We start from the raw sequence: 14,864 nt of genomic DNA, 5'->3' as shown, positions 1-14,864 counted from the left end.
CCCTGAGAAATCACCAGTATGTCAACATTACAATTTTCTTTTCTCCCTTAGTCTGCCATGATTGTCCCAGAAATGAAGTGGGAACAGAGAGGAGTCATTAAGGAGAGTCACAGTGGTATGCTGGTGAACCAGCTGTCCAAAAGGAAAATGTGTAGTGTTTGCCAATTCACGTGGTATAAATACTCCTACATAGCCAATTTCAAGAGTGGTGATAATTAATAATCAGAGTGCAAAATTCCTGAAAATTTAATAGTAGGTACTTATGAACTAGTGCCAGCCCACTCCAGCACACATTGCTTATAACACAACAAAAATCAAGAACACCAAGATTTTATACATGTGTATACATGAATATATGTATGACACACTTTAATTTCCTGAGAAGATATGCAAATGCAACAGAAACAAGCTCTCCAAGTCTTTGTCCCTGTAGTTACTCAGCAGATGTTTTTTAAAAACAACTTAGCCTTAGGCTTAGCATGCTCCTTTGCAATTTTTGTTACATAAAATACAAAAAAAAATTTAAATAGCTTTACATATATTATTTAACATAATGCAGCTTTTCACAAATACCCATAAATATTTTAAATTTCTTTACAATGTAAAGTTATATACCTTTCAACAAGAACCTGCGTGTAGCTAATTTAAGAGTCCAAACATTTTGAATTAAGTGCTATTTATTATTTTTAGAAGTTAGCACATTTCACTAAGATGGGCTCTGCAAAGTGAAGAAGGGGATTTGGTTGGGGTAAGGCCTGAGTAGCACCCGGGGTCTCCCTGATCCAGGCAGAAAAAAAAAAAAAAATTTGCTGGTAAAGGAAAGATCTGTTGTAGCTTCACTCTGCTCACCTTGGGCTAAGGTGACTACTAAATTTTAGACTCTTATGATAGCAGAAACAACAATTCTAAAGCTGAGACAGTGCGATGTAGTGGAAAACCCATTGCCTCTCGTAGTCACTTGTCCTATGGGTTGAGGCAAGTTGGCTATGCTATGCAACCATATTCTCATTGCTAAAATTTTCCGCTAAATGCCTGCCTAATTAACTTCATAGAATTGCTGCCTGATATACGAAATCACTTTGCAAACTATGGAAATCTGGCGAAAAATACTAAATCATTACATGACATAATGTAGTAATGATAATACCATTTCTAGGGTTAAATCTAATGATTACTAATGGTTACACTTTCTTTACCATTAGCAGTGTTTAGACACACACTCAAACAGTAAGTTCTCACAGAGCCCTACATGAAGGTTCAGAATGGCTCCTTTGACAAGGCCTTTTAAAGCACGCTGCATCCTGAGTAAGACAAAACCAAGAGAAATTTCCAGATAACATACATTCCATTTTATGTCACTTGTACCTCTATTCCAATAGTTCTCAGAGTGTTCTTTATCTTCTAACATCACATCTAAAGTAGGGTATGGTAGGCATATCTGTGGCCATCCTATCAGTCTACTTTTTATTGGGAAGGTGTCAGAAGATGGGAGTATGAGAAGAATGAATTAGAACAGCCCAAGAATATGAGAACAAAGCCAGGCTACGGCCCCAGATCCTTTTTGCATACCAAGTAAAGCTTCCATGGGAATAGAACTCTATTTTTCCACTCATGAATTTGAGAATTAGACAAAGATTCTTTGAAAAGCACCTGTCCTCTGTCATCCATATTCATTTTATCATGGATTAATAAAGTATCTCTGTAGATCCAATCAAAAGTCTTTGGCTCTTCCTCTGAGACTTTTTCGAATAAGCATCGTAGATGAAAATTCACATCCAGAGGAGTTCTGTTTGTGTTGATTTTTGTAGACAGACAAACTCTAGAAATTGAAAATCTTCTCCCTCCAGTCCACCCACTGGCACCTCTGCATGTGCTGAAGAGAATGAGATCAAATCAAGTCTCTAGGAAATGAATTGGGGATTTGCTAGTAAAATGATACCCCAGTATGTATTATTTTTTAGAACCTGATGCTCCGAGTTGAATATCAAGTTTATGGTATCCCCAATATGCAACTCATAAGTCCCTCCTACATTTTGGATGTTAGATTTGTTTGTTAGATTTTGTATCATGTCTTTGTTTTTATACAGCCGCACCTCAAAAGGAGCTACATCATTGTAGTTTGCATTGGGAGCCACTTGGCCATAAATTAAATATAAGCCATTCTGAAGTATCTCCAGCTTCCAATCAGACACCTTATTCACGCAAGGAGGTTCAGAAGGTGCCATTTGCCATTTTGAGGGTAATGGTCCTATAAGAAATATACAAGGGAAGAAAAAAAGATGAATGCATAAAGTTATTTCAATATTTCATTCTTTTCCAGATTGTAGTTAATTCTTTACCACATACATATTATTTCTTTACCTGATCTATACTAGTTCTCTTCAAGAAAATTTTCATATTTTAAGTACCTATCTACTCCTTGTTTTAGAGAAATTTCAAAGCCAAAGGGTATTTCTCACTTGGAGCACTCTAAGGAAAAGAATTTGGAATAGAAAAATGAGTTAAGTGACTCAGCACCTCTTGTAAATTAATATTTGCGGGAAAAAGAAAGGAGAAGAAAAGACAAACGGAGAAAGAGAGGAATCACAAACCAAAATTTTGACAAGCAGGGTTGGAGTCCATGCCTTTCATCCATTTTCTGTGTAAACGCCACTGGTTGCTTATCACTTTATCAGGGAGGCCTTCCTTAATCAAGCTATATTAAATAGTGTTCTCCTAACTCTCTCTTCTTTTATCTTGCTTGAGTTGTCTTCATAAAGGGTGTCAGTGGCTGGGGTATTATAATTAAATTGTTTGTTTGTTATCTATGTTGTGTCACCTTGAATGTAAAATTTTTGAGGACAAATATATCTCTATTTTGTTCATTCCTGTATTTTCAGCACCTGAAAAAGTCCCTGGTACCTGGTAGGTGTTCCATAAATATTTATTGCTTGAGCAATACTTCCGTGTTCCTGGATTAGGTGATTTGTGTCTAAATTGTGGCTCTTCTCCTCAGTTTGTAGGTATATATCATTTAAGACCTACTTAGATTCATTATTTAAACCCCCCAAAAATAGCTAATGGTAAATTTATGAGTTTACAAGTAGAAGTAAGTTGACTGTTTAGGGATCCCTAGTGCAATACTGGGGACAGTTCCCAAAGGATAAAGAAAAGGTAAATACCTAATCATTCATTTTCATTAGCACATATGAAATTTAAATGTTTACCTAACATTACTTGGTTTTGCACAGCAGTGTGATCTCACGGCCCCAAGAGGTGTTTTTACCACCCAGAATGCTTATCTGTTGCACAGTTCTCCATAATTTTTGTTGTAAGGTACAAAGCCTTTGTCCCGTAATTAAAAAGAAAGCTTGATGAGAAAACACCCTGGAAGAGGTAACATTCTTCAGTTCTCATTCGTATAAATGACTGGTGTAAGACTAAACGTAGATTCTGGAGGAGAATGAAAGAGAGATGACCAGAACAACAAAGTCACCCTGTATTGCTAATGAGCTCAGACCCCTGTAAATTTCTTCCTCCTTGACATGCAATAGGCAGGTCACCAGGAAGAAGTGTCACTGGTTTTCCTATTTGATTCTGTGAAAGAGGGGTCACTTGAAGACCACCTTACCATCACTTGAGTTTCTCAACTTTTACCACATTAAGGCAGAATTTTGCACATACCGTGGATTCCACTTACTGGCAAAACAAAACAAAACACAAAGGAAGAGACAAGCAAAAGGAAATTGTCTAATTCCCACAAGCCAAGGAAACCTACTGGTTTAAATGATATAGGAACACAGAGGTTGCAGAGTTAACTCTAGAAATGGTCTGCTCTCAACTGAAAATGTGTGTTTGGCCTGAAACCTATAAACAACTTTAAAATATGTATTTATTTGACATTTTGCAGGTATTCTAATAAATATTCTAAAGCTCAGTGTACCTGCAAACTGTAGTGTGTTTTCTAAGCAAATATCAGGTGACTACAAAGGAAAATGACTCAGAAACTAAGCTTAGAAGAGAAGGGAGTAGAGGAAGTGGCCACTCTCCCAACGTTTAGAAGCAACAATTGCACTCTCTCACATACTCCACTGGACATTAGCTATATGTGAAATGTGAGAAAGACTTTAAGGAAAGGTTGTAGAAATCTGAAACTTGTTGTGATTATTAAAACACAGAATTAAAGTTAGAGTCCTGGATCTCAGATTCATAGGCCAGTAAGAGAGAAGTGCATTCCTGCCCAGAGAGGCAGCCTTCAGTATGAGATTTTTCAGAGCATGGGCTTATTTTGCCTGGTTCACCTCTGGAAGCCTCAGTTCTTGGGCAACTACCCAGTACATGATTAGTAATTCTATATAGTAGCTGAAAAACGAATAAAAGAAAATACAGGTTTTCTTGAGAGTACTGGACCTGCCTTCTTGCATCAAAAGCTAAGAAAAGCAAAACAGAGACGTGCAAGATAGGTTACTCACCAAACTTAGCCATACAGGGCTCTTTAGCAGTCTGCTGGGGAAAGAAAAGAGGAATTGATTAGGATGATGACAGTGTCACCAACTTTTTTGATTGATTTATTTAGAGCTTTGGATTCCTGAAGCAAACTACTGTTCTATAGCCATAAAAAAAATCCCTCCCTCCATTATGTCTTGGTCATCTCAGCCTCCCTGTAGAGTTGACTAGCTCCATCCTTTACCTTTTATTACCTAGCTTCCCTTTGGGGTTTTTTAGGCAAAGGTCAAGATCTCATTCCATTACCTGATCTATACCTACAGGACAACTATTTTATCTTGGACCTCCCCTTTCTTGAATTCTAAAAGTTTTTCAACAAAACAGCAATTTCCACACCCCAGTGACAGTACAAGGTGATCTATTGGCATGTGAAATAAAAATAATAAAGCTTCTATTTATGTTTATTTTTATTTAATAAATTAAGCCCTAAAAATATTTACCACTCAGATTAATGAAGCCACCCTTGTATAATATTCAGATAACTACATGTCATATACACTATCTGAGATACCCTGAGAAATAGTTCCAAGTTTCAGACTATTGCAATGCACAGCAGTTCACATGCTACCAGATGCCGTCAATGTGTGGTTAGTTTTACAAATAGAAGTAGTTAAATGCTAAATGCTCAAAAATACTCTGTAGTATATTAGGGCATAACCATAAACATTTTTTATATCACCCAAAGTTTTTAATGGCAAAGTGCTTAAAGGACTTTTTGAACTTAAAGATGTGGCACAGTTTCCTTTTATAGGATTTCTTTGGCTGCTATGCTCGGAAAAAATTAAACAGATGCAAGGGCAAATGTAGTGAGACTAGGTAAGAGATTTTTACAGTCATTCATATAGGCAAGAGAGCATGGTACCTCTGACCAAGGGGCTAACAGTGGGGATGGTGATACGTGGTTGGAAAATAGAGGCAACAGAAGTTCCCAACATGGATATGGGGTAGGAAATGAGAAGAGACAAAGATGACTCCAATATTTTAGGCCTGAGTAATAGTAAAGATAAAGTTGTTATTCACTAAAATGGATAAGATTTAGGAGGAATAAATGGGGAGGGGAACAATCCTGAGTCTGGTTTTGGATATGTTAAGTTTGTGATGCTTATTATAAATCCAGGCAAGGGTGTCAAGCAGGCAGTTGGACACAGCAGGCTGAAATTTAAGGGGCTCTGGTGATGTAAATTTTGGAGGCTTATGCTCATAGACTATGCTTTAGGCGTGAGATTGTATGAGACCATCAAGTCAGTGGGTGTAGATGGAGAGGAATACTGGGACATCATGATGTTTAGAGGTCAGAAAATGAGAAAGAACCAGCAAGGGAGAATAGAAAGAAGAAGGTGGGTCTGAAACTAGGAGAGTGTGATGTTTGGAAGCCAAGAAAAGAAAGTATTTCATGGAGGACGAGTGATCAACTGGTGTCAAATGCTGTTGATAGATCAAGTAAGAAGAGGACAGGAAATTAGCTGATAGATTGTGCAGCATGGTAGTCACTGGAGTTCTTGACAGAAGGAGATTCTGTGATGTGAAGAGGGCAGAAGCTTAGTTAGAATAAATTTAAGGGTAAATGGGAAAAGAGAAGTTGGAGGAATTTTGCTGTAGGGAAAGCAGAAAAAAATGAGTGGAGTTTGGATGAGGATAAGAGGTCAAAGAGGTTTTTGTTGTTGTGTTTTAATATGAGAGAAATGACAACATGTTTGTCTATTGCCATTTAGTGGAAATGTTCCTGTAAAATGGATGATGCATAACATGTAAGAGCAAAGAGAGAACAGTTGGGCCAACGTCCCTGAGCAGGTAAGAGAGGATAAGATTTAGTTCATAGATAGGTACATGGACAATGTATCCATAGTGACAAGAGAGAATAACAGTATTTCTGGACACAAATGCAGATGAGTGGTACTCATTGGAACTTCTTTCCTCTCTGCTTCTATTTTTTCTTGAAATGTGGAGGCAAAGCTATCAGTGGAGAGTAGGAATGGGGAAGCTATTAGATGTTTGAAGAGAAGCTAAAGGTGTGAAATTATCTAGTAGAGAGGAGGGAATGGACTGGGAAATGTGGGTTGTTTCCAAAGCAACATGCAAATCCCCTTGAAGACAGTGGCTGTGAATTCAAAATAAGAGCTTTCAACAAGTTTTATGTTTTTCTTCAGATATATTCAACAGTGAAAGACACAGAGCAGTTGGATTTAATCAGCATTGGAGGTTTTCCATAGTTGAGCTTTTGCCGTTAGAATACAATTTTGCCGTTAGAAAACAGAGAGAAGCAAGTGAGTGAATTTATACGAGGGAGGTGTTAAAGCTGTGGACCTTGGAATTTAGTTGTGTAAGGAAGGAAAGAGGGGCATCCATCATTGAATGATGGATTGAAAACTGAGTGCTATGACATGTATGCAAAGATGTGTTCTCCCATTTTTATCTACATTTGTTTGTAGGGTAATTTTTCAGTCATGATAATCAAAATCATGAAACAAGATAAATCGACATTACAAACTTCAAATTCCTATGTCACAAAGTGTTAAGCTAAGATTAAAAACTAAAATAAATGCATTTATCAAATTATTTTATATCATATATTAATATATTATAGAAAATATAACATTTTGGTGAAAGTAAAATGGTTTTGCATTGTGAGAGCTACATTAAACGTATCATTTGGCCCATCCTTATAAATATATATTTTATGTATCTCTTTAGTGCACATATTGTTGGTATTTCTATATAGTATAATATTTAGCATATAATATTGGGAATTATACTGAAAATACATTATTAAGAGGGAGGCATATTCAAAAAGTCTGAAAACTACTATTCTAGGAAATACATTTTTTGATTCCCTACACTTGTTTTTGTTCTTACTTTTTTTTTTTTTTTTTCATTTTTTTTTTTTTTGAGACAGGGTCTCATTCTGCTGCCCAGGCTGGAGTGCAGTGGTGCGCTCTCAGCTGACTGCAGCCTTATCCCCCTGGACTCAAGAGATTCTCCCACATCAGCCCCCTGAGTCGCTGGGACTACAGGTACATGCCACCATGCCCAGCTGATTCTTTGTATTCTTTTGTAGAGACAGGGTTTTGCCATGTTGCCCAGGCTGGTCTCAAACTCTTGGGCTCAAGCAATCCAGCCGCCTCAGCCTCCCAAAGTGCTGGGATTACAAGCATGAGCCACTGCGCCTGCCTCTTGCAATTATTTCATCCTCATTTTGGTGTTTCCTAGAAGAGATGTTGAAATTTAATTTAGTTCAACCTATGATACGGACATGACAGAGACTCCCTTAACCGCAATTTCCTCATCTATAAAATGGGAGAAATAATAGCACCTAGCCTGTTGAAGTTGTTGGGTTTAAATGAGGTCATTCTTGAGAAGGGGTTTGCCCAGATCTCCTGCCTGGACCTGTTCAATAAATATTAGCTGTTTGGGTGATGATGGTGATTGTAGTGAAGAATTGAACTAAAATTTAGGCATCTGTATTCCCAATATCCTACAGCATTATAAGCAGGAGAAACAAATGTAATTTTTTATTGTTACCTCAACAAGTTTATAATCTTTCTAGAAAGACATGATTATACACCTAAAGCAATTTGGTAACAATCTAAATATGAATGAGCACTAAATACATGCCACAGGTTGTATCTGCACCATCTAGTAGCATGTATGAGACGTGTTCAGAGAAACTTAAGGCCATAGACAACCTAAGACCAAACTACTTGCCAGAGCCATAAATTCCGGATGCTATACAGCAGGCTGATTCATGCCTATAGAGGGCCAAAGAGACCATCACTGTCATACTCTCTAATTATTGCCACCGGTGAAAATTCATCTAATTGTGAAATTATCCATTTGGCTGTGAAATATAGTCTTTGACTGAGAGAGTGATATAAATAGACAAAGAATCATATTGTTAAATGATCTTGTTAAATTTTTGCGCATTATATTCTCATTAATAGTAATGGGGCAAGTATTAATCACAACCGTCTACTGGGAACTTACCATATGTCAGATACTCTACTGTCTCATTAATCCTTACCACAACTCTGTAAAAATTAGCTTGCTTATTTAGCAGATGATGAAATGAGGATGAGAGAGATTAAGTAACTAGCCCAAGGTCATGCAGCCAAGGAAAGGCAAGAATGAGATCCACACCCAACCTGTCTGATTCAGAGCACTCACCCCTACCACTCTGTGGGGGAAGTTTCTATTTATAATTCTGCTGATGTTTGGAAGTAGTAAATACCCAATTATAAAGGTACATATGGCTTAGTTATTTTTGCTTAGAAGGATCAGTTTCTTTTGTAACCTCATCTTGATTTAAGGCTAGATTTACATAGTTGGGCTCAAAATGGCCAAAACAATCATTCTATCCCAAACCATCCCTAATCAAATCATCATTGAAAATAAAATCTGCTCTGCTTTTAAGTACAACTTCTCCTTCCTTCATTGTATTGAAGCGGGAGACTTGCTGAATATTTGGTTTCGTAGAGATAACTTCTGTGAAGTTATTTTTCACTGAGGGATTGACCAAACTCCTTGGACTCACAGCTATCCTTTCAGTTAAATATCTTCTGAAAGAAGAGAGGAAAAGAAGAAAAACAATGACCGAAGGAGCCAAGCTTCCCGTCTAACACTTTTTTTTAAGTGTACACTTTATAAAGTATTATCCAGACAATCTCAAAAGTGGGACTTTGTATATAAAAACTAGAGTGGAGACCAAAATAAAACTTCAAGGTTCATGGGTGTTGTGAAAATGTGGAAGTGGCCACATCATAATGACTCAGTATCTGCCAGCCACTCAGACCTCTTTTCCAGAGATACTTGTTTGTGGTCAATAGGAAAAGGGAAGTGATGGTAAGTGGAAAATGAAATGCAGGAGCTAATATCATGCGTGGTTGGCCAGGCCAGTGGCTTTTCCCATAGAAATAAATCCTACAAGTGTCCTGTCAGAACAATATTCTAAAAACCTTTTGTACTTCCCTAAATTTGAAACAAACTCTGGGTTATTTTTAGAGGGAGAATCTTTCATTGAGAAATTGGATGTTCTCTAGGAGACAGAAGCCAGAATCAGAGCTCAACCCATGGGACTAATCCAGTTTGATTCTGAAGAGAGGTGTCCTAGATGATTCTGGCATTATTAGGCTTTCTCTTTCCCTTTGCAAGAACCACTGCATGCAAACGGAAAGAGAAAGTCTGATAATGCCAGAAAGGCAGCCAACCACTGGCTGCCTTTGGGAAAGGCATTTTCCTCCTCTTCTGTGCATGCATTCCTGAGTCATATGTGGGTACTGATGATGCCTATATTCAGTGATCTTCAGGGTTATCTGGCTAATTAATCTTATAGTTTTTAGAAGAAAGAAGCACTTCCAAATTTAAGTTATTGCTATTCTCTCACCCTTCCTCTTCTTCAGAAATTTAGACACTAAGAATTTCTGACAGTTCTTTTCTTTCTGCTCAAACTTCACTGATCCAGAAAGTTCACACTTCTGCTTGATACATTTCTTGAGAGAGCAGGGTGGTAATCAGAAATGCCTCTGTTGCACATAAGCCTTGTATACAGTTATAGAATACAAATTAATGGGCTACTGTGGAAAAACTGGCCAAAGCTATACCTACTCTAAATTAATATCGATAGGGGACTGCTTCCTCCTTCATCTTTTCTCAATTCCTTTTAAATATCTTAGGTGGTAGAACTCTATCTTTGAAATCTTCGCTGGCCAGTTCCCTTAAGAAAAATGTTTCTGCAGTCACATTTCAACCGTTTCTCAGATGGACATAAACCACTTAATTATCCACAAAACTCAGAATCTTCAAATTTAACAAGAAATAGGCTAAATCCTTAAATAAATAAAGCATTTCTTATTTGCTTTTTGGTCAATGTTATGTAGTCAACTGTGAGGAATATTTTTTAGTAAAGAACCAATTTTATCTCCATATCCAGTGTACCATCCCATTCTCTAGGCCCACAACTTGGCCTGCATCTCAATGGGAAATTCCTGGCAAGCATCAGGGGCTTCCCAAATACACATTTTCTTTCTCCTTCCACCATGAAGTCTTCCCTGATCAGCTCAACCTAAAGTCATTTTTCCCTGCTTTTGAATGTCTTAGGCATTTATTCTTCGTACTTCCCTCAAATAAATTCTTGATCACTGCATTTTACATCTAAAAGAAACAACATAATAAATCCATTCCCCTACCACAATTTTTTTAGATAAAGAAGTTGAAAATTAGAGAGAGAAAATGGCTTTCTCAAATGAATGCAGCTGAGCATTAGGAGACCTAGAACCAGAATTCAGATCTCCTTACCCCTAGCTCAGTGCTACTTTCCTCCTCAAAGATGCACAAGCCACCTGTCATTTACTTAAACCTGTTTTTCATGTCTTTTCCACAAATAAGACTATAGCTTGCACTCCATTTCTTGGCATTCATCATATTTTATACCTTTTTTATTCCACCAAGAGTTATAGCAGAGGGAGGGAGAAAATACTCCACAGGCACCTGTCCATTGACTTAACCAATTCTGAGTTCTGCAACTAACATTTAGAGATCTGTGTTCTCAAAACCTTTAGATAAACCTCAAAAGCCATGTCATGACAATACCAGAATTATATTTACATTACTTATACACATCTCTCCCTTCCAACTATTGCTAACAATACTGAGTGACAATGATAATAACTAGAAAAACAAATAAATAGAGGATTATAGTAAATAGCAACCTTAGGTACAGTTGCCTCCTTACCTCTAGTTGGAGAAAAATAAAGATAAGCCAACTGAAGGAACAAAGAAATAGCAACACAACTACTGAGCAAAAGAGCCACAGCTTCCAGGATAATCTCTGAGCTCCTTGAGTTCTTGAATGGCTTAAAGGCATATTTTCCAAGTGGCTCAAACACATTTTTGGAGAAATGAGAGCTGTAGAAAACAAAAATTCACAAGTGGTAGATGAACGATGCAAGGTCATGTTATGTAGAACTATGGTAATTGGTCGTGGGTGTGGAAGGCGGAGTTTTCCTTCTGTCACTGTTTTAGAAAACGATACTTTATAACCTAAGTGCTGACTCTCATTTGGCACCAGGTCAAATACAACAAAAGGAACGGAAGGCTGTAAGCCAACACAAACTCAGAACATAAAAAAAAAGTGCAAGGGAAGTTCAGAGAGGAAAAAAAAAAATCTTTCCTAAATCAAAAGGTAGTACAGTGCATGCGTAAAGGAACCTTGGGAGAATAAAGTAGTATATGCCCATCTAAGAAAGTATTCCAAATTATTTCTAGATAAGCAAATTACTTTTTATAAGAAGAAATAAAGTTTGAGATTAAGCCCTATCATACTCCAGATATCATGTACATGAGAGGCAGAATGCTAGGAAGTTGAAGAGGCTAAGATCCATAGTTTGGAAAAAAAAATAGAGTTTCAATCACATCATCATTTTGTATATCTTAAATATGTACAATTTTTATTTGTCAATTATACCTCAAAAAAACTGAAAAAATCTATATTCACAGAAATGTTTTATCAATTTCTAGTATATGGAATGTGTTCATTCAGATATTCTCCAGAAAAATAAAAATTTGTAAATACAACAAGCTCAATTTTATATTTCACCATTTTAAAACTCTGATAATCTAATTCTGACATAAAAAGCTATTTTACAAAAGAATATTTTCCTGTATCCTGCCTTCAGCCTGAGCTTATATGCTATTCCAAAAACAAACAAACAAACAAACAAAAACTCAGGTTTTCTTCCTGGGACCAAAATATGAATTTACTACAAAATTGAGGAAGATTCCTGGTTCTATGGACCTCAGCTTCCCTATCTGGTAAAGTGGATTACTTGCCTTTTTTATAGAATGCCAGCATTGCATGCTAGAAAGAACATGGTCTATTAAATCAGACAGACATTAAGAGTAGAGGCTGGCACTGCCCAGTTCCTACTGGCTCTGTGGCCTTAGGTATGTTACTTGGGTTCTCTGATCTTCAGTTTCCTTAAAATGGAGAAAAATTTCACTTTATAATGGTTTCGTGGAGAACAAAATACACGTGAAAAGTTTATGTGTTCCATAAATGTTAGATTGCCTCTTCTCTACCCTCTTTAGAGATGTAGTGAAGGTTAATTCAATTATTAAATCCTAGAAAAGAATGAGCATTATTTATCTTTCCCATAAGATATAATTCACCTAAAGTTCACTTAAACAAAAGGAAGTAGAATGAAAGTATTTTGGAAAACCTATTTTTCAATTAAGAGAGAATTGAAGATTTATAAATTAGAAAATGTCCAGAGATTTAACATCCTTATTTACGAAAAAAGGAAACTAAGGACAACAGAGTGTGAGTAATGTCTCAAACCACTAATGGCTGGCTCGTGATGGATTGGAAACTCAGGCCCACAGACACTGCTTTGTAATCCAACCATTTTGTCTTCATACTATACTATTTGCAATATTAGTAGCAATATTTCTCTCTGAACTGTCAAAATTTTAATTTGGGCCCTACTTTACCTTAATCAATAAACTATTTCTTAAGAGACCAGCCACACAAAAACGATTTTTCAACACAACAAATGTTTTTGTGGCTCTCTACTAGGTGCTGCAATGCAGGGATGAATAATAAACTTACTCTTACTCTTACTCATGTTATGTGAACTTAAATAAAATGCCTAAGGCCACAGAGCAGGTAGGAACTGGGCAGTGCCAGCCTCTGCTCTAGAAGAAGACTCATGCCTCGATCCTATAACCTTTGCACTTGCATCAAGTCTGGAATTCATATAACAAGCACAGAACTTCAAATTGGAAGTTAAACTATGTCCTTCTTGTTTTTCTGATCTGCTTCTTTTCCTGTCTCCTCTCCAGAATTTTGAGGGAACTTCCCTGGCTTACTCTCTTAGGTAAACATTTATTCACATGAGAAACTCTTCTAAATAAAATCCAGTTCCTCCTCCTACCCTTAACCACGGTTAGGCTCTGGGATGTCCTTATTAATTATTTTAACCTTATGACAGTATCTTAAGAAAGATGACGTACTTATCTCAAAACACTATATTCTAGGGCCTCTTTTCATGAAATAGGATTTAGAAATAAGGAAACTTCAAGTTAAGACAGGTAATAGTAGGGAAGACTTTCTGAAATTCTAGAGCAATGAGTCATAGTTGGCATGATTTTGGTGAAGCTCAGGATCGCATGTTATATCTCAAGATTTCACAAGAGGTAAACGAGCACCAAACTCAAACTTCATGTTTATGATCTGTCATTGGCTCAGATACTTGAACATAAAGTTTTGTTTTGTTTTGTTTTGTTTTGTTTTGTTTTCCGTTAAATCCGACTAGCAAATCCATGTTGAACATTTACTATCTGCCCACTACTGTGCTAGGTGATTGGGGGGATATTTTAAAAAGTAATAGCTGCCAAGGAATTTGCCAACGATTTAAAACCTTGTAGACAGGGAGACAGATGCCCAAATTGATACTGTATGTAAGACAGTGCCTGAGAAAACAGACCTAGATAAACTAAACAGTTGAAGTAACAGGTTGGAAATGAACTGTTTAAGAAGAGAGAGGAGGGTACTCTTTCTTGAAGGTATGATAATTTGATAAATAAATATTCAGAGATATAAGCATCTATAAATATTAGAAATTAAAATAACTCAATATTAACAATGACAAAATTCCAAATTTTTTAATGAATCTGATATTTTTCATTCAAGAGTTGCAAAATGAAGAATTTCAGGAAAAAAGATCAAAGAAAACCTCCATTCTGTATTTTTCGTATTGAAGAAAAAGATCTAAGACATGTTTGATTAAGGAATTTGAATGTCATTCATGGCTGCTTTGAATTCAGAATTAATTATAGAACAATATGGTTGTAGTTCAGTTACTGACTAAATTACCTTAAAATGCTTTAGGCATTTACTATTTCTTCTCTGTGTGCAAATGATCACATTTGAACATCAAACATCCCTACATTCTCTTTATCTATTAAAATGATGAAACTGACATTCAGGAGGATTAATTATTTACCCATAAAGATAGAATATGGATTGAATCCTCCTATGTTGGGCCCCCAAACTCACATTTTTTTCTACCTGTTTATGCTGAAATAAGTCAAGAACATCCCATATGCAATCAACAGAGTGGAAGATATATTGAAATCTGTAAGAGAGCATTAGGTGGATATCAGTTTCCTCCAGAATCTGTTAGTACTCAGGTCTGCTCTCCTTGTCACATTCCCTTAATACCACTGTTGATCATGACTTTATCCTTGAGATAGTGTATGGTATAGCATAATCAATCAGAATTTTTCAAAAGTCAGAACTCAGAAATAATACACAACTAATTTTGTCTACTCTAGGTGTCAGAGTATTTATTGTCATGACAAATAGGGCTCATTTGGCTTGAAGACAC

General features: G+C 36.5%; 1 protein-coding gene across 1 annotated transcript; it reads right to left on the bottom strand.

The window, feature by feature from the left end:
• Nucleotides 1-528: 528 nt before the first annotated feature.
• Nucleotides 529-11,413, bottom strand: TNFSF18 (TNF superfamily member 18). Its single transcript, XM_017529981.2, has 3 exons — nucleotides 11,210-11,413; nucleotides 4,452-4,485; nucleotides 529-2,248 (listed from the first exon to the last, which is right to left on the bottom strand). Exons 1-3 carry the CDS (start codon nucleotides 11,363-11,365, stop codon nucleotides 1,902-1,904), a joined length of 537 nt encoding a protein of 178 aa, XP_017385470.2. The 5' UTR covers nucleotides 11,366-11,413; the 3' UTR covers nucleotides 529-1,901.
• Nucleotides 11,414-14,864: the final 3,451 nt, after the last annotated feature.

Source organism: Cebus imitator, unplaced genomic scaffold (genome assembly GCF_001604975.1).
Source record: "Cebus imitator isolate Cc_AM_T3 unplaced genomic scaffold, Cebus_imitator-1.0 Scaffold62, whole genome shotgun sequence".
Classification (NCBI taxonomy): Eukaryota; Metazoa; Chordata; class Mammalia; order Primates; family Cebidae; genus Cebus; species Cebus imitator.
Note: the sequence above shows the minus strand (reverse complement) of the source record. Positions and strands in the feature narration are given on the sequence as shown.